At 46.5% G+C, this 24,116-nt stretch overlaps 2 protein-coding genes across 3 annotated transcripts; one reads left to right on the forward strand and one right to left on the reverse strand.

The window, feature by feature from the left end:
- Positions 1-13: 13 nt before the first annotated feature.
- Positions 14-5,510, forward strand: pus10 (pseudouridine synthase 10). Of its 2 annotated transcripts, none has more exons than XM_076015645.1 (17): positions 14-153; positions 1,052-1,186; positions 1,255-1,596; positions 1,985-2,019; positions 2,125-2,239; positions 2,322-2,383; positions 2,463-2,508; positions 2,872-2,936; positions 3,018-3,103; positions 3,188-3,313; positions 3,399-3,455; positions 3,572-3,648; positions 3,807-3,862; positions 4,012-4,129; positions 4,225-4,367; positions 4,494-4,593; positions 4,688-5,510. In XM_076015645.1, the coding sequence occupies exons 2-17, from the start codon at positions 1,061-1,063 to the stop codon at positions 4,724-4,726; spliced, it is 1,593 nt and encodes a 530-aa protein (XP_075871760.1). In that variant the 5' UTR covers positions 14-153; positions 1,052-1,060; the 3' UTR covers positions 4,727-5,510. The 2 variants fall into 2 exon arrangements, with proteins under 2 accessions (XP_075871760.1, XP_075871759.1); XM_076015644.1 differs by lacking the exon at positions 14-153 and adding an exon at positions 302-434.
- On the reverse strand, positions 5,371-23,700 carry akt3b (v-akt murine thymoma viral oncogene homolog 3b). The gene is made up of 14 exons (XM_076015646.1): positions 23,214-23,700; positions 17,948-18,372; positions 13,912-14,037; positions 13,713-13,824; positions 13,055-13,199; positions 12,832-12,963; positions 12,657-12,722; positions 12,485-12,553; positions 11,784-11,906; positions 11,573-11,701; positions 11,248-11,462; positions 10,261-10,348; positions 9,057-9,159; positions 5,371-8,962 (listed from the first exon to the last, which is right to left on the reverse strand). The coding sequence occupies exons 2-14, from the start codon at positions 17,991-17,993 to the stop codon at positions 8,877-8,879; spliced, it is 1,440 nt and encodes a 479-aa protein (XP_075871761.1). The 5' UTR covers positions 17,994-18,372; positions 23,214-23,700; the 3' UTR covers positions 5,371-8,876.
- Positions 23,701-24,116: the final 416 nt, after the last annotated feature.

Consider the following 24,116-nt stretch of genomic DNA (forward strand, 5'->3'; position numbering starts at 1 on the left):
TTTGGCTTCAGATGGACTTAGATTTTGGCCGCTACACCCGGACCTGGATAGAACCTTCCAGAGCGCACCGACAAGAAGGACCCGGCTGTCAAAGCGCTCGACGCTTGCTTATGACGTCCGAAGACATGATGCGCCAATGACCGAGCTGAAAAAGTACCCCGGATAGGACTTTTAGTTTAATTTTCAATAAATCTATTCCATAAAGATGGAAATAAACAATATTCGCATTGTGTTGGTATAGAAACTTTACTCTAAAAAGCTCAACTACAACAATTTAATTTAGAAAATCTAATATGGTCGATTAGTTTTGCCTGCTTGGATTTGTATTCCGAAGCAGCGAACACATTGCAGTTGAGATGTTGAGGAAACTGTAATAGCAGCTGCCTGTGCATTTTTTTTTAATTTACTCTCGCGACTCGCGGCGTTTGTGTCCGGTAGGTTCGTTCTGTATTTTGCATAAATCTTGAGTTTTTTTGATGTCCTGACTGCTAACAATGACTCGCTATTAGCTTATCTCGCTTAACGCAGTCGAGTTAGGCGTGTTGCGTGTAACGCATGAGTTCCTATTGTTATGGACGTGTTGTCTGTTCATTAAAAACGCTAAAAAAAAAAAAACAAAAACAAAAAACAACGCTTTTAATTTTGTGGTAGTCTCTTGTTCAACCTTTATTACACTGGATTTATAAAATAATTATTAAAGCCTAGCAGTAGTTGTAAGTAAACAAATCTTTATATCTTGCCACTTTATGCAAAATGAAGTAACTTTGACGCCTGTCACGGTCATTTATGCAGTGCTCAGTTGTGTTGTTTACCTTTTAACACGTTTTTTTATTTTACACATTTGTGTATGATTTTGTCACCTCCAGCGATCAACTGTTTGTTTAACTCATTAGTGATTCAGTGATCACTGCATTTCTGAATGTTGTGGCCTACAAAAGTTGGTTGTTTTAGTAAAAAGTAATTAAAAATAAATTCAGACAGCAGCCACCAGTTGGACAGGAAAAACTAAAGTGTGGTTAATCACACGTTTCCTTTCCCCCTAACCCTGCAGCTGGACGTCATGCTGCCTCTGAAGGAGAAAGACAAACCCATCATCAGGAAGCTGCTGGCTGCCGGCTGCTGCGCCCGCTGCGTGCTCCGCTTCTGCTGCCTGAGTGTTCATTCAGCCTACAGACGGCCCCAACAGGTGAGGCCCCATTTCTCCTCCTTCAACTTATGCTTCAAGAGTCAGTAACTCACACAACTGTCCTGCAGGAAACACTCCGAGAGCTCCAGGAATTCATCAGGGATGCAGAGGACACCACATCCCAAGCCGAAGACAACAAATCTCATGATGCAGCAGCAGCAGCAACAGTAGAGCCTTGCGAGGACCCGCCAAGTAAACGGGCGAAGCTGGAGCCTGACACCGGTGAGGCGGAAGGAGACGCTGGTGATGCGGCTGGGCCGCGTGTGTGCGTGGCCTGTTTGGGCGTCCTGCAGGAGCTCAGTGGCGCCTCCCAGGCCAAGAAGATCGCCGAGGCGGTGAAGGCAGAAACGTACGAGTTCGACAGCCTGGTGTTGTCGGTCTCTCTGCCTGCTCAACTATGCGTCCGAGAGGTCAGTCTGAATAATGTGACGGACGAATTGAAAGGTCCCCTGGTGTTGTAGTTTTCCAATGTTTTCCTGCTCTGTCCAACCAATGAACTCCTCAGAAATGAGAGGTTTTCTCTGGAAACAATTTCTAAATCTGGATCGGCTCCTTTGTGATGTCTCAAAGGGCGGTCATAGCTCTCCCAGGTTAGTGACCGCACCTCCAGCCAGGTGTTGGCCCAGCCCTCTGTCACTGCCTTGTCTTTGTCTCCTTTTCAAACATGTCAAAAGTCCAAAAACAGCATCAGTTTTAGCAGGAGGCTGTAAACAGAGGGCTAAGCACACTGTTCAGTGAAGATGGAGAGAGTTGATTGGCCTTTCAGGGTTGTAGTGACATGTTCTCCTTCTCCTGCAGCACTCCTGCTGGCTCCATGTGAAGAAGGAGCTGAGGTAAGATGAAGCTGTGGCTCAGTCGACTGTCAGGTCCTGGTACTGGTCCTGATCCTGGTGCTGATCCTGGATGTTGAGCCTAACTTCTGGTTGGTCTTCACCCAGAGAGAAGAGCATCGCCGTCGACAAGGACGACCTCATCCAGGTGAAGGAGGCCTTCAAGTGGGTCATGCAGGACCTGGTGGCCAAGGAGTTGGGGGGCGTAGCTGTGGTTACCAAGGTAGGGGGCGACCTATCAAGAAGACAAAGTGGAAGGGGTGTAGGTGTAGGTGAAGTAACAAATGTGTGTGTGATGCTTCCAGAGTTTCTTCGAGGTGGGCGTGGAGTTCAGCCACCCAGAGACAGAGGCTGACTGTCACTTCCTGTGAGTTGTTTTGAGGCGCAACGAGAAAATTTCATCAAACAGACCCCATTTCTGACACTGTTATTTGTCCCCTTTGCAGTGCGTCTGTGTGTCCTGACTGCTTCCATCCCACCAAGAACAAACAGGTGAAAAAGTAAAACATTCACTAAAATAAATAAATAAAAAGTCCCGGCAGGTGTCTAAGGCTCTTAAGCGCTCCCATTTCTCACCTTTTCAAAGTCTTTCCCCTGAGACTCTGTACAGCAGCCGCAAATTTATTTGCAAAATAAAATATATATTTTTTGCATTTAGCCTGCTGTTTACGGCCTCTTGGTAAAAGTGATGCTTTGCTGGACCTTATATGAAGGTTCGGAAAGGGACAAAATCAGAGGTGGCTCCAGAGGGTGTGGCCACTTGCACGGCAAGGGGTATAATTGTGCCCATTGTGAGCATCTGGAGCAAGATTGACGCCTCCACCTGTTTTCTTTCCCCTTCTCTCCATCTTGCAGTCGGTGTTCACAAGGATGGCCGTGGTCAAAGCGCTGGAGAAGATTTCCGAGGACAAATTTTTAAAGTGAGCCTCAATTTTTTTTGTGTCAACCCAGTTTTGAGAGTGTCTGGATGTTTGCTGACGAACCTCCCTCTCGATTCTCAGACACTACCCCAGTCCACCGGGGGCGCCGTCCAGCTGCTGCATCTCTCAGGACGTCCAGTGTCTCCACGTCTCCGTCTTCGTGGCAGGTATCACGTGACGCTTCCAGACATTCCCAGAGGAAACTGTTGAATGTCGCATTGCGTTGTGTTGACGTTCCCACTGTCCTACAGGGAGGTACAACAAGTTCTGCCGCAGTCTTCCTCAGACGCCGTGGCTGATCAACGGCGAGAGAATGATGGAGTCGTCAGTGGAGGAGCTGATCGCCGCGAACATCTTGTCCTCCTTCAGAGCCGATGGTCAGGCCCGATAGCTTCCCACCTCATCATCAACGCTGAAGATCCTCAACCCATCGATCCTCAATCTGCAACTTTTTCTTCACAGGTTTCAACTTCTCCTCGTCCGGCAGGGAGGATGTGGACGTTCGGACACTTGGCGATGGTGACACGATGTTCCTTTAAAAAAAAAAAAAAAAAATCCTAGACACAAGCTAAGAACACCCAGAGAGACTTCAGAGTTGTTGTTTTTTTGACTTGCTGGTTTTGTTTGCTGAGCAGGTCGGCCATTTGCTATGGAGCTGCTGAACCCTCACAGGACAAAGTTCAGCAGAGCGGAGATGAAGCAGCTGCAACAGGTGGGACACACGCACACACACACACACGCACCCACACACACCCACACCCACACACACAAAACATCCAAACTGTTTGAAAAGTGACTGAACTACCTGAGTTTTACCAGTAGATGGCAGTATAAGAAACACACCATCCGCCTCCTGTTATTTTTTTCTAGACCATCAATGAGTCGACGGACAAGATCAGGGTGAGAGACCTGCAGGTTGTGACCAGGTGAGAGAGTCTGGATACTCCAGGGGACATTTTTAACACCAAACTCGTGATTTTTTTTTTCTCCAAATATCAGATTAAAATGCATGAATGCATTGTTGAGTGTTTGTTGAGTGACAAACGTGCGTTTTTTTAATTGTGCGTGCGCACAGAGAGGCCATGAGCCGTATGAAGGAGGGGGAGGAGGAGAAGACCAAGTCGTACACGGCGCTGGTCTGGACCCAGAAAGCCCTCCAGATGGAAGATCTGGCCTTCATTGATGACATCAAGGTTCCTTCAACAAGCACACACACACACACACAGCCGCAGCCTCAGCCGCATGCTTAAGGTTGAGTTTCTACTTACACCTGTTTCGTGGCTGTTAGGACCTGACCCTGGACCAAAAGACCCCCCTGAGGGTCCTGCACCGGCGGGCACTGGCCGTGCGCCAGAGGGTTGTGCACAGCATGAGCGCACGCCTGCTGGACACCCATCACTTCTACCTGAGCCTGAAGACGCAGGCCGGAACGTATCCTCTCCATCAGCTGCTATTAATACACTTACCAAACAGTGTAGAAGTAGAAGTAGAAATCTGCAGTGCAGACATCCAACCTGTAGGTGGCTCCAGCGTGGCTTCCTTAACGACGTGCGACAGCTACATCAAGGAGTTTGTCCACGGCGACTTTGGCCGCACCAAACCCAACATGTGCGAGCTGCTGAAGACGGACACGGACATCCTGGAGCTGGACGTAGAGGTGACGATCCGGTCGGATCCAGCCTGCAGCTGGAACGTGTTTCGGGAATGTTGCTCAACTGTCTGTCTGTCTTGTCTGTCTGTTTGTCTGTCAGTCGGTGGACGTGGACTGGCCTCCATCCATCCCTGAGTGAACGTCATCGTCATCGTTTCAGAAGAAGGATGTTTTTTTTTTTTCCTTTCCACTGTTCTGGGGAGTTACTTCGCTGACAGGACAGACGTTCACGCTGGTCTGCAGAATGTGAAGTTCCAGGCAGGTGTCTGGACCGACGTGTCGAAAGAAAAAAAAGAAAAGAACCGGACAGGAAAGCTCCTGGTTGATGAAGGAGTGTGTTTGTTTTTGAAGTTACATTACGTTGCAGTAGAAAGTAGAATGTTTTAGTTGTATTTTTTTTTTTTGTAAGTGCTGTACAACCACCAGCCTGTAGGGGGCTCTTTGAGACTTTTACCACACCATACCAAACTGATTCCATCTTGTTTGACCTAAAGTTCGGGAACTTTAGGGAACTGAATTTGCTGAGATTTATTTTTTGTTTTGTTGTTTTTTTTTTAAATTTAAATAAAAAAAAAATGCAACAACATGTCTTCATCATGTAAAAATGTAGCTGACTGAAGTGCCATTTCTTTCCTTAAGCTTGGCAGTTTCTTTTATCAACTACTCACATATTTCTGCCTCCAACACGCAGCTGAAGTCTGGTCAGTCAACGGCGGCTCTAATGAAAAAGAAACCCAAACTTCTGATTGACTTCTGGCTGGAATGACGAGACGGGACAGCAGAGACCCTGAAATGTATTTCTTTTTAATTTAATTCAAAATAAATACTACCACGGCAACGCAAGTCCACTACTGGGTATCTTGCTCTAATGTTTTGGTAAGAAAACAAACAAGCAAATGATCCAAAACAAACAAACAAACAAACGAACAAAAAAAGAATCAAAGACTTCAGTTAATGCATCCATCATCATCATCATCATCATCATCATCATCATCATCAACATCATCAACGTTCAAGAGGTGCCTTTTTTTTTCAAACGACATGAAACACTGCCGAGGATGACAAACATAAACAAATACTACGGTACAAAGAGAGGAGGAGGAGCAGGGGGAGGAGCAAGGGATGATGGGATTGGAGCCTGAAGAAACCAGCACTGGAAAGAAAAAAATAATATATATATATATATTTATGTATATATATAACACCAGCTATGGTCCCAGTATATTTTTCCCGCATAAGTTAAAAATAATATGAATATGGATGGAAGAGTTCAGTCTGAATGATTTTTCTTCGATTCCGTTTGTTGATGTTTTAGTTTAGTTTTTTTTTTCTCCTTGTCAACGAGCTCCACATACAGTCACACAGGAACAACAGAAATGTCTCATTTGTCACTAAGAACCAGAAAAAAAAAAAAATCCTAAAAAAAAAAAAAAAAGGCATTGCATATTTACATCAACGAGTTTTGGGGCGACTTCGTGTTTTTCTTTTTGTTGGTTTGTTTGGTTTTTTTTTTCCTGGCAGTCCTCGCAGTCGTCGCACGGTGTCTCACGGCTCAGTTTTCTCTTGACATGATTAGTGATTTATTGATACCGTTAGATTTAACAACATATGGGTGTGTGAATGTGTGCATGTATATATATTCATATATAAATTCTTCAGTTTTTTTTTCTTGTTTTTTTTTTTTTTAACCCTCACAATACTGACGAGATTGACAGGGACGGGAACTCCAGACCCCTCCCACCTCCCACCTCCCACCTCCCACCTGCACCTGCACGCCTCGGCTCTGTTAGTGTGATAAAATTCTCTTCGCTCTGATTCTACAAACTGTGTGCGTATGTGTGCGTGTGCATGCGCATCAGGGTCCCTGCATCCTCAGATATGTTTCCCTTCGTGCGTGAAGCTTTTCGAGAGCAGTGTTGTCATCCTCTGGACCCTCTGACTCAAGGAGAGGAACCCTGACACCTGCTGATCAGATTCAGGCCGAAACGCTAGCATCGTTGGAAAAACTACCAGAATTCCTGGAATCCAAAGTCACACCTTGACGGGTTGGAATCCTGACCCATAAAAGTTAATTGATTAAAATACATTTTTCTTTACATTTGGTGGTGGAGCAGTACTGCAGCCATCCACCAGGGGGAAGCTCCTAATATTTATTAAGCTGTGTAGCTCAACAAGTCAAACCAGCTTCCAGCAAATGCTGAAAGTTGATGGTGTTGACGGGATTGCGGTACCTCTCACAGGCAATAAACATAGGCAATATTTTTTCCCCACAAATTAATATATTTTTAAATGTCTCTGCCTGCCAAATGCAAATTAAAGCGATAGCTCAACATTTAGGCAAATTCGCGCTGGAAGAAAGACGGACTCCCAAAACCTTTTGTGTATATCTACAGTTCTCAGTGCATCAATCTTCTTGACCTTGAAGATTGAAAACAAAAGGACGAAGGCAACAGATGAGTTCATTGGCGAAGTCCATGTGCGTAGGGCAAAAGCCACGTACGGAGTTTCTGGCAGAGGACTGTGAACGAGGGATTAACATATGAACCGGTCACATGACAGCACGCGCTTAGTCCCATGTCGTGAAAACGCAAAAAACAAAACGAAATCGGAACGTTGAAATACCTCTCTCTGTGAGAGAGTATGACATTTTTTTTGCGATATTTGAGATATTTTTCAAAATTCAGGTGTTTGCATCATCAAGTTTCTAGTTGCGCTATTGAAGTTTTGCACATTTCTGAGGCCAATTGGAAGCCCGGCTAGCGTCCCGCTAAGAGTTTAAGAAGCTGATGGCCTGGATCTGCTCAGCAGTAAGTGTGTGTGTGTGTGTGTGTGTGTGTGTGTGTATGTGTGTATGTGTGTGTGTGTGTGTGTGTGTGTGTGTGTGCTACGACAGCATACCGTTGGCCCCGCCCACCCCATGTTCCACACACATAAAGTACATACACACATGAAGCCACGTGTTCCTGTGTAAATGCCCATCCCACTAGTCCTACGGCTACGATGAGGAGACAGAAGAGGGAGGAGCAGCAGATGGAAGAGGAGGAGGAGGAAGTGATGAAGAGGAGGCGAAGCAGAGAAAAGCCACGCCCCTCTGCCGGCTGTGGAAAGCTGGAGCGGTTAGCTGAGTGTGGATGCGGTTGTGCTCTGTGGTGCCTGAGTGAACTGTGCAGTTTCTGGCAGTTTAGTGTTTCCTGTTTTCAAAATAAAAGTACATCTCCGGGAGGGGTGGCGGGGGAGCGAAAAGAAAAAAAACAAAACAACTTCACGGGGTAGTGGGTGGGGGGGAGGTAGAGGGAGGTAAAAATCAGAGTTTGGGGGTTTGACAAAAGTGTAAAGTAGCGACGCGGCAACGATGACAGGAATGACTCGTCCGTTTTCACCCTTTTTTTTTTTTCAAAATGTTTTCAGACAGTGATTTTCTTCGCCATGGGATTGGAAAAATGTGCGCCGCCATGGCAAATGTACAAGAAAGAAAATAGATTTTTTTAATACTTTTTTTGTTTCATTTTTTTTTTCTTGTTGAGTGAACCACGAGCCATGCACTTACTCTTAACTAAGAACGACACCGTAGCCCCGCCCACTCCCAAAATAACACCCTGTCGGTATGATACGAAACGTCTGCACACGTAAGGCAACATTTTTGGTTTTGTTTTTTTTTTTCATTTTGTTTAGTTTTTTTTTGTCTTGTTTTTTGTTCCCGAAAAACGGCTCGTCTGAAACCAAGTGCAAAAAAGTCAAACAGAAAAATAGGAGGAAGAAGAAGAAGAAGAAGAAGAAGAAGAAGAAGAAGAAGAAGAAGAGGGCGGGTGGGTTGGGTCAGCGGGAGAAGGAAATGACGTACAAACAGAGAGAAAGAGAGAGAGAGAGGCAGAGAGAGAAAGAAAAAAAAAACTCTGGGTCGACCAACTTAATACTGACAGAGAAAAAAATAATAATAAATAATAACAAAAACATTGCCTTTTGCAGTAAATAGCGCTGGAAATGTAGGAGACTTTTTTTTTTCCTTTTTCTTTTTTAGTGTGGGGAGACCAGCTGGAGTCCGTCCCACTGTGCAAAAACCTCTTTTAAAGTCCCAGAAAGACTTCTTCTCCTCGTCTGTGAGGAGGCAGAGCAGGAGGAAAAGAGGGGAGACTGGTATTTCTTGTCGTTTTTTTTTCCTTTCTTTCTTTTTCCTAAAATGGCTACGTGTTTTCCTCAGAATGGCCACGAATGGGGGAGGGGCGACGCTGGCGAGACGAGCCGGGTTGAACCGAGCCGAGCCAGGCCGGGCCGGGGCAGCACTCACTCGCTCACTCCCGCCCGCTGGCTGAGTAGGAGAACTGCGGGAAATGAGGCCGCCGCTCGTTGTCCGCCGCGTCCATTCCGTCCTCGTCGTCTGCAACCACGGGAAAAAAACAACAACAACAAAAATAAACATTGACGGAGACACAGACGGAGGATGTCTGCGACGCGAGGTTGGCCGTGCTTACACTTCTCCGGCGGAGTGATGGTGATGGTCTGCGCCGTGAACTCCTCGTCGAAGTAGCGCGTGTCCGTCTCCGAGGAGACCTGCGGCTGGAAGGGCGGCACCAGCTGGTGCAAACAGGAAGTGAGTCAGAGACCGTCGTCTATTTCAACTCAAAAGACTCTACAGTTTCATTAGGCTATAAGTCCAGTGAGTGTAATTGAGTAAGTAGTCGCCAAAAACGAAGATGCGAAGCACTGAAACGTGACTGACAGGTTGGGCAACTTTGATACATTTGTAGCACCGACCGAAATGCTCCAAATCTCCCCAATATCAAAAAATTTATAAAAATATCCAAATTCCCATATATCCAGGAAAGTGAATCTCAGCGTCTGCCAGCCAATAATCCTTTGGCATCAAGTTCTAAAGTGCCTGCTGATTGGCTTTCGCATGATAGAGGCAGGAACTAAAGAGACAGCTAAACTTTTGATTGAAGTCAAGTCAAGAAATGAAAATTAGCGTCATTAGGTGAATAAATCACAAATGGTTCATAAAGCCTTGCTTATCCCTGCCTTTGCACATCTCTGACTGTCCTCTGCACATCTGCCCCTGGTTTGTTGTAAAGAGATTGATTGGATTTTTTTATTTTTTATTGTATATCTTGTAACTACTGTATAGTTTATTTTTTATTCTTCTATTTTCACTTTTTGTATTGCTTTTTGACTGCTGCAACAGTCTACTAATTCCCAATTTGGGATCAATAAAGTTCAATCTAATCTAATCTAATTAGCACCAAAAATTCTAAAGTGACTCCACTTCATGAAGGTGGATCAGAATAACGGTCGACAAAGTGGATTTGGAGGAAAAAAAAATCCTGATTTGAATCAGCAGTAAAATAAGTTTTGTTCAGGAACCGATATCCAAACAAAGGTATCGAAATTGGCATCGTGTCAAGACATTTGGAATGGAACCCAGCCAGGGGAACAGAAACGACCCGCTGCTGGCTAGATGCCTTAAAAAAATAATATGAAAGCAATGATGTAATTTGTGTTTTTCTTAAACTGTTCTCTGTTCTATTTCTGACTTTGCGTCTCCGACGTACGTCTTCTGAAAGAATAAAAACCAAAAAGACAAAAAAAAAAAAAAAAAAGGGAACTGTAAAACCCAGAATATCTATCGCCACCCTGCCGGCATCAATCAGCCAGAGAGCGCCAGGACGCTGCTCTAACCTTCTTGTCGTAGACGTCCTGCCAGTCGACCGTGCCAAAGTAACTGTGTCTCATGATCTCCTTGGCGTCGTCCGGTCCGCCGCCCAGCCTGTCGGCGGAGAGAAGAGACGCCGCAGTCAGGCATCAAACGCCTCCCCACAAAGTCTCCATCGACGGAACCAGAATATCCACCTGCCACCGATCCCAAAATAACCCAACCGGGGTGAACGAGTTTGCTGCCGGAGCCTCTTTTTGCGGCTGCGCCTTCATTAAGTGGCAGAAAACGCCTCGGGGACCGTCGGAGCCGTCGGCCGCTGCCTTCTGACAACGGCGCCGCTGAGAAGCAGCACTTGCCAGAAGCAGGGCGGCTTTCGGTTATCTCCCAAAAAATACCAGGCGACACATTTGAAATGAACCGGCGCAGGTCAGGTGGAGGCCTTCAGGAAGCATTACTGACGGTATACAAAAAAAAAGTTCCAAAAAGGGAGCACCAAACTACCAAAAACCTGCATTCTTTGGTTTGGCCAAACCAACAAAGCTGGTTGCAAAAACACTACAAACAGCTCACTGTCAATATGGAAAAGAGCCCTAAATTCATAACTAGTTATTAAAATGCATTAGTTGGTCTAAATTGCTAGTTAAAAAAAAATCATTAAAGTTTTGGTGAAATTTTGAGTGGCTAGCTGTACATTACTAATGGGTTACTTCCATCCCAGTTAGTTAGCTAGTTTGTTACCAATTACTGATGTCTGCCATTGCCAGTTTTCTGTTAGAACTAGTCGATATTAATAACGGACGGCTAACTTTTGTCATTGCAAGCTTACAACTAAACAAAAATCTACCGCCAACAATGAATATCTGACAGTTGAGGAATACTTAGCCAGGTAACGCTAACGTTACGGTTAGACTGAAATCTGTTCTAGCAGCACAAATTTGCCTAGGTAAACCTAGCTACGCTAGTGCTAGGTCAAGCCGGTAGAGTTCTCATACCGCTCGGGGTATCTGTACCGTTTCATGGGGTCCTTGATGAGGAGGCCCGAGAGCAGCGACTTGGCGTCAGCAGACAGTGTTCGTGGGAACTTGATCTCCTCCATGAGGATGAGCTCAAACAGCTTCTCGTGGTCCTGGTTGTAGAACGGCAGGCGGCCGCACATCATCTCGTACGTCACCACGCCCAGACCCCACCAGTCCACGGCCCGACCGTAGTCGTTGTCTTCCAGCACCTGGAAACACACCGGACGACACCTCAGGAATCCTTCTTTAGATCGGACCGTTTGTTTCAATGTCAACATGTTATTTTCTTTTATCGCGACTGTTATTCTGAAGATCTGACCTCAGGAGCCAGGTACTCCGGTGTTCCACAGAAGGTCTTCATGGTGGCAGTGTCTGTGATGCCTTCTTTGCAGAGGCCAAAGTCGGTGATCTTTATGTGTCCGTCTTTGTCCAACATGAGGTTCTCCAGCTGATGAGATGAGATGACGGCAAAGCAAACACATCAGCCTTGACTGACTTTACACAGGCTTCAAAGCGGTGTAGGAGTTTACCTTCAGGTCGCGATAGACGATCTTGGCAGAATGTAAGTAGTCTAGCGCCGAGACGATCTCAGCGCCGTAGAAACGAGTTCGGTCCTCCGAGAAAACTCTTTCTCTTGACAAATGGAAAAACAGCTGCGGAGAAGAAGAAGAAGAAGAAGAAGAAGAAGAAGAAGAAGAAGAAGACCATAGTGAGTTCCTTGTAAACGGAAATCTCCAGGACCTCAGTCCCAACCAGTGTGTCACAGAGTCCTAAATCTCTTGGGGTCAAACGTCTACCAGACTGAAGGTGGTTGGATGCTTGGAGCAGTGGTGACACTATGTAGAGGAGAAAAATCAGGACCAACTGGACAGGGTCACTGGGTATCATCCCAGCAAAGGTCTGGTCTGACAGCAGTTTGAACCGGTTCGTCCGGTACTACAGTGAGCTGTGGGAAAAGCGGAATCCTGTCCAAACTTTCCTCTCACTGGACTCCAAATAACCTGCATTCTTTGTTTCGCTGAGCTTCTTTTTTTTTTTTTTTTTTTTTTTTTTCCCTTGTTCCTCATCCCTTTTCCAATGATCCAAAAATAAGCTGGCTCACTGAGGAGCGGCTGCTTTCTGTCGTGGCCCCTTTGAGTCGCCGCCTTAAACAGAGGCTCATCAGTAACTCTTGAAATAACTTCAGAGTTGAAATGAGACAGAACCTCTGACAGCAGCAGTCGAGTCTCACCTCTCCTCCGTTGACGTATTCCATCACGAAGCACAGCCGGTCTTTAGTCTGGAACGAGTACTTCAGAGACTGGAAGGGGAGAAAAAGAAGTTTGTCATTTTAAGATAACTTTGTTTTTTGTGACGCAGCGGTTGTCTGCGGATTCGTTGAACCTTTTTACACCGACGCTCACCGTCAGAAACGGATGCCGGGTGTTTTTTAACACTCTGCTTTCTGTGAGCGTGTGAGCGACTTCGTCCTGCAGCGGAGAGAAGAGAGAGAAGACCCGGGGGTGATCGATGAGGAGAGCGGCTAAAGCTGCGAGAACGCCGGCGGACACTGAAGGTCCTCGGAGCGTCTGAACACACCTTGGCGATGATGACCTCTTTCTTCAAGATCTTCATGGCGTAGTAGGTGCCGCTGGCCTTCTCCCTCACCAGGATGACCTTCCCGAACGTGCCTTTTCCCAGCAGCTTCAGGTAGTCAAAGTCGTTCATCGTCTGGGACCAAAAACAGGAGGCGCGGACAGGGAGGTGGTGAAGGAGCCGCGGTCGCCAGTGTGCTGGGAGAGACGGCCACGCCGGCACTCACCTTCCGTTTGTAGTGGCTGATGGACGTGTCCATCTCCTCCTCGTTGACGTTCTCGATCTGGGAGGTGGGGCTGCACAGGATGCCCTCCTCTTCCTGTTTGGCCAGCGAGTCGGCCACCATCTGGATGGCCTCGGCCCATTCGTCCCTGCAGGACACCAGCGCAGGTTAGAACCGCCACCGCTCCACTTTGGTCACTCGGTTCCGAGAACTAGTGGACGCGCTTGAACCGACCGCACGGTCGAGTTGCCACGAAGCCTTTTTCCATGCACAGTTTAATGAGGATCGCATTAGTTGTCGCTTTTGGTAGCGATTTGCAAATATGATTTAGCACTCTGTTTACAGCCTCCCATTAAAAACTGATACTTACCTGGACCTTAAATGATCTTCTTCTTGGACCCAAACGCTGGCTAAGGTTTCTGATCAACAAGTTGAATAGGGAGGAGCCACAGCTCTTTGTGATGTCACAATGGGCTACTTTCATCAGTTCTGGGGGGAGTTCTGACTATGGCGCCTTTAAATATCAGTTGGCGGCTCATTTTTCACAGATTCATGAGGCCACGGAGAGGCCGTCGACCTTCAGTCTTTGACCTGCTCCTTTCCTGAAGCGTGTCAGGTGGACTGCGGGCACAAAACGGCAACCGTAGGCGGCGCCACTCACCTCTCGTCAGGCGTGTCCACGTGGAAGGTCCTCTCGATGACAGTGGTCCACTGGAGGCAGCGGATGATGAAGGTGTTGGGCTTGGGCCGCTCTGTCTTCATCAGCTGACATTCTGCACACACGCACACACACATTTTAGTGCACCTGTGGGTGGGGCTACCTCCAAGCGGGTGACTTGTGTGACCGAGGCTCCTCCTACTTGCTACGGAGAAGTTGTTGAGCGGGTAGGCCAAGTCCGAGTCCTGCGGCTTGTCCTTGTAGCCGATGAAGGAGCCGTCCGTCTTCAGCAGGAAGTAGCGTGGCCGCCAGTTCTTGATGTACTCGCCTGCAAGGGGGGGGAGGGGGGGGAGGAACGGGGAGCGAGGAGACACCTACAGGTCACAGGCTGTCATTACACCTGAGCTACGCTCACTCACCGCAATCGTAACGGTACGACTATCATGTGACAGTTTCGTTCGATCGTCCCGCCCACCGGCACCGCAACCAATCACAAGCCACCAAACAAGAACTGACAGAAAACAATGTCTCACAAGCTCGTAATTCAAGGATTTAGATTTTTTTCTTTTCCTAAAGTTTCTTAAAGATGTCGTGCTGCTTCCAATAAAGTAAAAAATCTGTCCAAAAAGGAAAATGTCACCTACTAGTTCGACAGTTCAATTCACCTCGATTTCAGACAAAATTTCCACTGCAGCTTATGGAACACGAGCCATGGCCGTGGACGCTCTCACCAGTGCGACCAGTTTGATTACACGCTACCACATCCTGACAAACTCCTTTTCATATTTTGGATTTTTTAAGACTTTTTTTTATTTCATGAAGTTCATGATTATTGTCGCCGTCACTCCCTCGAGGAAGGTCCCGTGAACTGCAAGATGTGACCGCAGCCTCCGCTGATATAGTGGAGGCCAGTCGTAAATGTGTGAACTGTTCCTTTTAGACACTTTTATCCTTTTAATAGGAGTCTGATGAACTCCTTTAGGGCTTGTTGTCAAGGGAGTTTTTTCTTTACTTGTTTTCGTCTGAGAACGATTGAAGTGAGAAGCAGTTCACGACAGAGTCAAATAAAGTTTTTTTTTTTTTTTTTTTAAAGCATAAGTCAGAAGTTGAGTTTTGAAGCAGGTTTCTGGGCGCAAACAGAGTGCCTGCCGAGGGTGAAAGCCTCGGGGCAGTTTCTCTTCACTGCGTTGCATTTCAACAGAGGTGCAATAAACAATTCAGGGACTTGTGGGGGCCGGAGAGGAAGGAACCCGGGTGTTAGGTCATCCTCGCCGTGCCACAGGCGGGAGAAACCCCCGCCCCCAGCCTGCCAGCCAATAGCCCGCAGTGAGCGCGTGCACACACACACACACACACACACACACACACACCACTCAAGAGTCACTGTGGGAAACAACACGGCGGCCAAGTGCGCCTCAGAATGGGTCCACAGCGCCGCTTCCCTGCGCGCCGTCTGGCAGGTAAACAGCTATTGTTTGGAGGTGCCGTTCATCAGGCTGCCAGCTGATCCCAGTTAAGAGCTCGTCAACACCGAGCTGCACAATATACATACACGGACACACACATATGTGTATATGAATATATACATATATGTGTGTATATATGTAAATAAATGTGTTAATGTATATATCTATATCTATTGATCTATCATTTATCTCTCTCTCTCTCTCTATATATATATATATATATATATATATATATATATATACATATATATATATATGTATATACATACACATATATATGTATATATATATATATATATATATATATATATATATATATATACACACACACACATACACATATATATATTTTGATATATATATGTATATACATACACATATATATATTTTGATATATATATATATATTGATATATATATATGTATGTATATATATATATATATATACATATATATATATATATGTATATACATACACATATATATATTTTGATATATATATGTATATACATACACATATATATATTTTGATATATATGTATATATTGATATATATATGTATGTATATATATATATATATATATATATATATATATATATATATATATATATATATACATATATATATATATATATACATATATATATATATACATATATACATATATACATATATATATATATATATATATATATACACAAAAAACAAAGCCATTAAATAAAACACGATTGAAAAACGCTGAAAACTGCCTCAAGGTTTCTGCGCACTTCCTGCTCCTGGACCTTCTGCGGAGCTGCACTGAGCTGGTCCTCACTGCTGTGCCGGCGAGGCCACAGAGGAAGAAACGGAACCCGTTTCCTGTTTTCACTTCTGCGTCGACTGCTAATAATATGCAAACAAACAGACAGAGGTTTTGCATCTACTGACGGTAGTTCCAGCAGTGAACCAGACACGGTCAGCGTCAGAACCACCGGATGGACATCAGTATGGTCACATGACCTTTTCAGGAAGAGGCTTTTACTTGTTTTTTGGGGGGGTTTTTTGTGCTGCACGTGGCGTTGGACCTCTGGATTGAAGGCCATCATGTTCTGGACGTACAGGGACGTGCAGAATTAACTGAACGCCGCAGGAAGTAGTGCGACTGACTTAAGTGTGACCATGATGTTGGCTCCGCCCACTGTGGCCACCTTGTTCGTGACCCCCTTTCAAACATGCTTAAAGGTCCAACATCAGAATGCATCAAAATTAACCACGTGAGGCTGCTCTACTGGCGTCTAGGATGTCCGGGGACCTTTACACTTCCCTCGAAACCAAGAACAGACAGCAGCCATTAGGATGACGAGGAACGAAGGCGGTGAGCACAGAATGCAAAGCTTACATTTTTTGCATTTATCTCATTCTTGCACAGATCATCGACAACGTCTGAGCAGCAATCTGTTGTTTGTGTGTTACATCGCCCGATAATTTTTGTCTAGGTTGGCATCAGACGATGAATGAATTTCCCTCACACGACATGATAAGCAGCCGTTGCCATCGGCATGGGTGTGTTTCTACCAGGAGGCAGCAGCAAAAAAAGAAACAAAAGAAACAAAAGAAACAAAAGAATTCTTAAGAGTTTTGGAAGTTGGTGTGATTGGCCCTCAGGTCGATCTCAGACTGGATCCTCTCAGCAGCAGCTGCCGTGTTACTGTGGATGTGATGTCCTGCAGCCAGACAGACACACACACATACACACACACACACACAGCAGCGCTCGCATTAAAAATGAAAATGGAAATCAGAGGAAGACAAACAGACAGCCTGCAGCCTTGTGCGGCTGCTAGGATTTAGTTTCCACTTCTGAGGAACCTGAAGGCAGTCTGAGCAGAAGCCACATTTAGCTGTGGCTTCTGCTGTGGTCAGAAGAGGCAATAGGACCTGCTTCTCCCAGCACAGAAAGCAGAAGTGACTTGACAGAACTTGTCAACATCCTTGGGTTTCTGTTCCCGCCTCCTCTCAGCCTGGAGGCGTGGCCCGGTGCGGCGCTCGACTCCGCCCAGTTTCTAGGTTTCAGCTCTCTGCTCCGAATCCGAGGGCGCTGGCTCAAATACACGAGGCAGGAAGTTGTTCATTCACAAAAAAAGCAATTATATTTGTGTCCTTGAACACGTTTGAGGTGTTAACAAAAAAAAAGAAAAAAAGAAAGAAAAAAGGGACCAAAGTGAACGTTTTTCTAGCCGCATTTGGACGAGTTGGTTCCTGGACAAACTGCATTAATCACAACAAATTTCCCGTCATTCAAATCAAAATTTGATCGGCGCTCGACTGGCTTAAGTTCTCCGATATAAGTTCTCTTGATAAACTGCTGACGGGGGCAGGAAGCTTCGTCCAATCAGGGCTTGCGTCCGGCCGGTAGGAAGCCCGTCACGGTGGAGGATCAATTCGGCCAGGAAGAGTCTTTGAAATCAAGTTTCCTCCGATTCTCCATCAAGATTTAACACACAGGTTTGTTTTGGTCTTGTGTGTACCGTGTCAAGAATGTTATGATGACATTACACTGCTTGAAAAAAAAAACAACATCTCAATGCATACCAAAACAAGAGAGCTGAGAGATTTGTTATTGTAAGGCCGAGTCCTGAGTCAGTCAACATCAAACACACTGGAATCCCCTCGTTGCTCTGGTTGTGAATGGATGTTTGTTTCAGTGACGGCTGCCAGGTGAGATGAACCCTGGATGGGATGGGATGGGATGGGATGGTCATGTGACCCAGCGGTGGTCATGTGACTGCCTACCTCTCTTCTGCACCCAGCCCTCCTTCACCACGTTCTGGTCGCTCATGGTGGCGCCTTCTTCTCCTGCTCGCCGACTCTCCCACCTCTCCCAGTGTGGTGGCGCTGGCGGCGGGGGGGTGGTTGGGGGCGGGAGGAGGTGGGCGGGGCCAGCAAGGTCTCCACCCGGGAGTGGGAGTGGGCTCGGTTCCGGGCTGACCTGACAGGAACCTGCACTCTCTCTCTCTCTCGCTCTCCCTCTGTCACTTTCTCTCGCCTCCTCTCTCTCTCTCTCTCTCTCTCTCTCGCTCGACCACAAGTCCTACGTCCTCTCTCTCTCTCTCTCTCTCTCCTGTAATTCCTCGCTCGCCCTCGGGTTGCCCTTTCACAGCTGTGCCGTCTACTTCTTCTTCTTCTTCTTTTTCTTCTCTGGTCGGCCGGCAGTCAGCCTGGAAGGAAGCAGAGGCCGAGAGGAGAGAAGTGAGACACACACACACACACACACACACAGGTCAAACATACACTTATTGTTCCGAGCCTCTACATTTCCTGCCTCCTCACCTTCTACCTTCCTCCACCGACTCCTTCCCACCCAGCCACCATGTTCTTCTTCTTCACTCCCCTCCTGCAGACACCTACCTACCCACCTACCTACCTATTTATCTACCTGATCCATCTCCTTCTCCCAGGACCATTTTACCACGACCTCCCTTTTGTTGTTGCTGCTGAAGTATTTTGACTGAAATAACCGACAGCACCTGAACGTTACATCACAAACCACTGCGACCCCAGCCAAGTACCCAATAAACGTCCTGGCTTGTGCCAGTCCCGCCCACAAAAGTCACTTACCTGCCCCTTCATAATTGAGTAAATTGCATATAAAAAAATAATAATAAAAGAATGAAGACTCATAAGAATCCCGCGCACGACCCATCAGTCACAGTCCAGTGTGGATATCTTTGTGATGCAGAACATTACCAGTAAAACTGTCGCTGTGTCTCCTTCAGTTTATTTGTACTTAATTTTTTTTTTTTTTTTTAAATTAAGCTTTATTCTGGGCAAAAAATAAAAAAACAAAAAAACAAAAACATGAAATACAAACTCTGCCTTCGCAGGCGCTGCAGTGACTTTTCTCACACATGCTGCAAAGAACACCCAACAAAACCATGGAAGTTTGAAATAAATTTAAAAATCACAGAGCTGACAAGTTCCCCAGCAGCTCCTTGTGTCAGCTGATCTGCTGTTTTAAAAATAATGTCAACAGGAAGTGTGTAGATCCATGCATAGAGCAGAGGAAGCTGGAAACACTCAGCAGAGGTAAAAGGAGCAGCAAATTGATGTCTGAAGACATTAGTGACAATGTCTTCAGACATTGAACAAAAAACTGATTTCTTAGGGTCCTACTTTTCTTTACTACTCAAACACCCACATCTCCTTCCCTCCTCGAACCTTCACTTCTCCTCCTTGCTTCCTACCATCACTCGGCTCCTACAATCATCTGCGACTCCTTCCTCCCTTCCTTTCTCCTACACCTCTGTCTGCTTCCTTCCTTTGTTCCCTTCCCTCCCTCCTATTCTCCCTTTCCTTCCTCCTTTCATCGCCCACTCACTCACTTACTCCTGCTTAAACTTTTCTACCTCATTTAATCGTTTCCTTCCTCCTTTTTTGGCGCTGTTGATCGTCTCCTCCTCCTCCTCTCCCTCCTTCCTCAGCCCCAACAGCTCCTTCGCTTTCCTTCATCTCCACTCCACCACCTCTCTATTTTTCTCTCGTTTTGCTCCATCCACCCATTCATTCTTCTCTCTGTCCTAAAGCAGATCCCCTCTTCAGTCCTTCCTCTCAGCTGTTACTCTTCCTTTTCTTCGCCCTTTGTGGCTTCATCCTCAACCTGAGGCGAGGCTTCACACATTTCAGCTCACTCAAATCTCAGTGGGACGACCATCAACGCGCAGCATTTTACGCCCGTTTGGAATTTTCTGCGGGCCAGCCAGTCAGCTACCTCAGCAGGTAAACACCAGGAAGGTTTGAAGGCGCCAGGAGAACCTCTGCTTCTGGTCGCTAATAAACCACAGAAGAAGAAAATGCTAGCAGATTCAAACGACAGTTAAGTTTATATAAGTTGTCTGAGCCCGCTATAGAAAAATAAATTATTTGTTTTAATTGTCACATTTTCATGAGGGGATTTAGTGACAATAAATGAGGTGTTGTGACGTCATTTTGTCTTTTTGCAAAGAAACATGAAACTATTTTTGAAGTGGCTTAACAGTCTAAATGTGTCGTCTTAAAGGCTCCTGAAAAAACTTTGTTTTTTTGCAGAAGGAGTTAATGGATTTCGCACTGCAATGCTGTCCCACGACAGCTTGCAGCACAGGTGCAGATTGTTCATTGCCACCTAGTGGTCTGGAGTAACTGTTTCAGGACACCAGATGTGTCAATTGCTCTCTTGCTTGTGGCCAAGGTGTACAAAGTGACAGTTTAATAACGTCACAGAAAGCAATTAGATGAAATCCGACACAAAAAAGGTTAAAAAAAACAAACAAAAAAAACCAAACAGCGACGTGAAAAACAGAAGCTTTCAAATCGGACAAACAGCCAAATGCAAACTCACTCCCGTCCGCAGGTTCGTTAGCAAAGAGCAGGATTTCAAATGTGTCAGTAATTTTCCAGTTGCCGTGTTTAGGCCTCAATCTGTACACACGCACACGCGCACGCACACGCGTAAAGCAACGCTCTAAAAATGACTTTTTACGAAACAGGTCCCTGATCACTCCTAAAATTAAAAACTAAGCTTGCACTGGAGTCCTCCATAATCCTCCCTCTGCCTGCCCTCCCTCACCTATCTCTTTCTCCACCCCATCCCTCCATCCCTGAACGTCCTGATGCCCGCCCGTCTCTAGTTTTATCCCAGTGTGCACGTCAGCTGGCGGGCAAAGCACAACCGCTGCCCTGAAAATGCTATTAGGCTCAAGAACCAAGAGATGGTTTTTGACATCATGAGACTATATGAACACCAGTATTACTGAAATCTTCTGTATTCTGCACATTTTCAGATCTTTATCTTCCTCCTGGACTCCAGTGAAGAAGCTTTACTTGATTAATGTCACAAAAAAACACACCACCTGATGCAAACAGCATACTTTAATCCAGGAGAAACGCCTATAACATCCTCCTCTGGTTGCAACAATCAGGAGTAATTTCATCACTTGACAACAGTAATTGTGTGGTTTTATCTATTAGAATCTTATTATCTATATCTTATTTGCTAATCAGAGATCCTGACCTGCAGGGAAGTGGTTTGTTTTGGCAAAACAACATCTGGTCGTGAACTGATGAAGTTAAAAAAAAAAAGCTCACAGTTTAAAATGTTTGTTTTTTTCTCCATTCAGACCAAATGAAAAGCGTTGCTGCACCTTCAAAGAATTGTAATTAAATCGACAATGTTACATATGATTTACGCAACAGCAACTGACATCAGCAGCATGTAACAGCCTTAAATGTTCCATTGTGATAATACTGTTTCTCACAATATGTAATGCGACAATATGTTACGTATATCACATATTTTTTCATCCTTTTGTCAGTGCTTCTGAAAGAAGGGGCGACATGATGACGCTGTGTGACGTATAGAAGCATCACCGATGACACACAATCTAATGCAACAAAAATCACGATGATAACCAACGCAGAGTTTTAATGCACATCTCAAGCCAAGTGGACCGTAGTCGCTCTTCCCCAATGTAAATCAGTCAAACCGGTTTTTAAGTAAGTAAATAAATAAATAAATACATTTATTATTATTATTATTATTATTATTATTATTATTATTATTATTATTTATTTACATATTTATTTTTAGGATCTTTTTGGGGTAAAGGGGCGCGTGGCTCGGATGCTCAGCCGACTTACGGGGCATCAAAGGCGGCTGGGACACAAGCGAGAGCTCCGCCGATGACAACAAAAACAATGGCTGACAGCAGCGGCAGCAGCTGCGGCCGCTGTGTGAGCGTCACTAGCCGGCTCACACAGCTGCGGGCCCCGGCTACACAACACACACCTCCCCGGCCCCCCTGACTCAGGCCGGCGGGGTTCGGGGTCCAACACAATGAACACAAACACACACACACACACACACACACACACACACACACACACACACACACACACACACACACACACTGAGAGAGAGAGAGAGAGAGAGAGAGAGAGAGAGAGAGAGAGAGAGAGAGAGAACACACACACACACACACACACACACACACACACACACACACACCTCACAACAAACCGAGACAACAGCTTTTGTTTCAAGGGCGTGTGGTGTCATTATGTGTTACATAACAACATCCGCTCGGTGTGTTCCGATACGTTTCCACGATTTAAAAAAAAAAAAAAAAAAAAAAAAACGTCGATAAACGTCTGGCGGCCACTCCCGCGCGGTGCTGGAGTCGGAAGAAGCCGGCCGGCGACAATGGAAAAGGTCGGGGAGGTGGCAGCGCCTACACCCGAGGGGGGGGCGGCTGGCTGAGCTGGCTGGCTGGCTGGCTGGCCTGTCACGGCTCGGCCCGGATGAGGCGAGCTAGCCAGGGATGCTAGCAGCGCCAGGGAGGATGAGGGGGAGGGATAGAGAAGGGAGGGAGGGGAGGCTGGCGCTAATGTTAGCCGGCTAGCCAGTCTGGCTAACCGGCTAGCAGCGGAAGCGGTGCTATACGGGGGGCTAAATACATAATAATACAAAAGAACAACACGATTTAACGGCTCCAGCTTAGGCAGACTCACAGCGGTGCCACTTTAGGGACAAATCGACAAAAAAGTAGGTTGGGGGTGGTGTGGGGGTGAGGGGGCGCTGGGAGGGATGGTGGGAGGGAGGAAGTCGCGCCGCACCGTTAGCACAGCCCTCCTCTTCCCCTCCGCAGCAGTCGCAGCATCCCCGCCGCCGCCGCCGCATCCCTCCCGGAGAGAGAAGGGCGAATGACGAAGCAGCAGCAGCAGCAACAACAGCGGCCAGCAGCCCCGGCTAACAGCAGCTAGCTTAGCCGGGCTTAGCATGCGCCCCCACCCGCTCCCCATGTCTCCAACACCCCCCCCCCGCTTGCCTTCTCCATCCAAAACACACACACACACACACACACACACACACACACACAACCCCCTCAACCTCCATCCCTCACCCAGCCTGGAAACCCCCCTCGCCCTCTCAGCCCCCCCGCCCCCGCCCCCCGAAAAACACTCCCGCTCGCGGCCGCCGCGGCTCGTTAACATAAGGGCGCAGTGTGATGATGGCGGTGTTCACCTGGTGCTCCAAGGATGGCCGTAGGCGGGAGGGGGGGTGTTAGTGTCCCCCCTTTTCTCCTCTATTATCTCTTCTTCCCGTCGCCTGCCCCTCCTCCGCCGCCCCCCGGTCTGCCTTCCCGGTCTCTCTATGGGCACTGGAGCATCCGACGGAGGAGCTTCCTCCCCCACCCCCCCACCCCTCAGCGGCGGAGACAGCGGGAGGACAGCGATGGATCCATGGCCGCCGATGTCCACCGAGACGAACGACGCGGATGTATTTCCAGCCCCTGGTTTCTTCGCTCTTGTATGTCCGTCCGCGCGTGTTGTTGTTGCTGTTGCTTCTCCAGACAGGCAGACCCGTGGCGGCAGACGCGCACACACACGCCCGTACAGCCGCTCGGCTCCTGCTCTCTCTGCAGACCCCGCCAGGAAAACCTCGCCGCTCGCTCCAGCTCCGCGTCGGCACGTCACGTTCAGCCGGATCCGACTGGGAGGACTCCTTGCTGCGTTCGCGGTCCGTCGGAAATGGGACCACCGTGGGCCCCGGTCACGCAGGCCACGACGGGAAATGAGTTTGCATCTGGGGAATTGTGGCCATGAGGCGGGACTGTGGTGCACAAGACAAAACACAAACAGCAACATTTAACAATAACAAAAAAGTCTAGAAATAACAACCAATTAATGAAAGTGTCAAGTTGTCTTCTTTTTTCTTTTTCTTGTTTAATAAGATAATGGTGCACAATTCGACATTTTTTACTGGTTTAATTGTGAGATTTTATTTTTATTTTTATTTTTTTAGCCAGAGCCCGAATTGTTTTTACTCTCTAAATTATTATTATTATTATTATTATTATTATTATTATTATTATTATTATTATTATTATTATTATTATTATCATCATCATCATCATCATCATCATCA

The sequence above is a fragment of the Nelusetta ayraudi genome, unplaced genomic scaffold (genome assembly GCF_046127955.1).
Source record: "Nelusetta ayraudi isolate G7.1 ecotype Tasmania unplaced genomic scaffold, CSIRO-AGI_Nayr_v1 ptg000192l, whole genome shotgun sequence".
Classification (NCBI taxonomy): Eukaryota; Metazoa; Chordata; class Actinopteri; order Tetraodontiformes; family Monacanthidae; genus Nelusetta; species Nelusetta ayraudi.

Excerpts from the sequence above, each read along its gene's own strand:
- pus10 (XM_076015645.1), top strand. The coding sequence starts at position 1,061 with ATGCTGCCTCTGAAGGAGAAAGACAAACCCATCATCAGGAAGCTGCTG. Across the intron at positions 3,314-3,398 it reads GTCCTCCTTCAGAGCCGATG|GTTTCAACTTCTCCTCGTCC; the intron begins GTCAGGCCCGAT and ends TTTTCTTCACAG. Across the intron at positions 4,130-4,224 it reads CCTTCATTGATGACATCAAG|GACCTGACCCTGGACCAAAA; the intron begins GTTCCTTCAACA and ends CGTGGCTGTTAG.
- akt3b (XM_076015646.1), bottom strand. The coding sequence starts at position 17,993 with ATGAGCGACCAGAACGTGGTGAAGGAGGGCTGGGTGCAGAAGAGAG. Across the intron at positions 12,964-13,054 it reads TCAGCCACTACAAACGGAAG|ACGATGAACGACTTTGACTA; the intron begins GTGAGTGCCGGC and ends TTTTGGTCCCAG. Across the intron at positions 11,463-11,572 it reads CGGAGTACCTGGCTCCTGAG|GTGCTGGAAGACAACGACTA; the intron begins GTCAGATCTTCA and ends GTGTGTTTCCAG.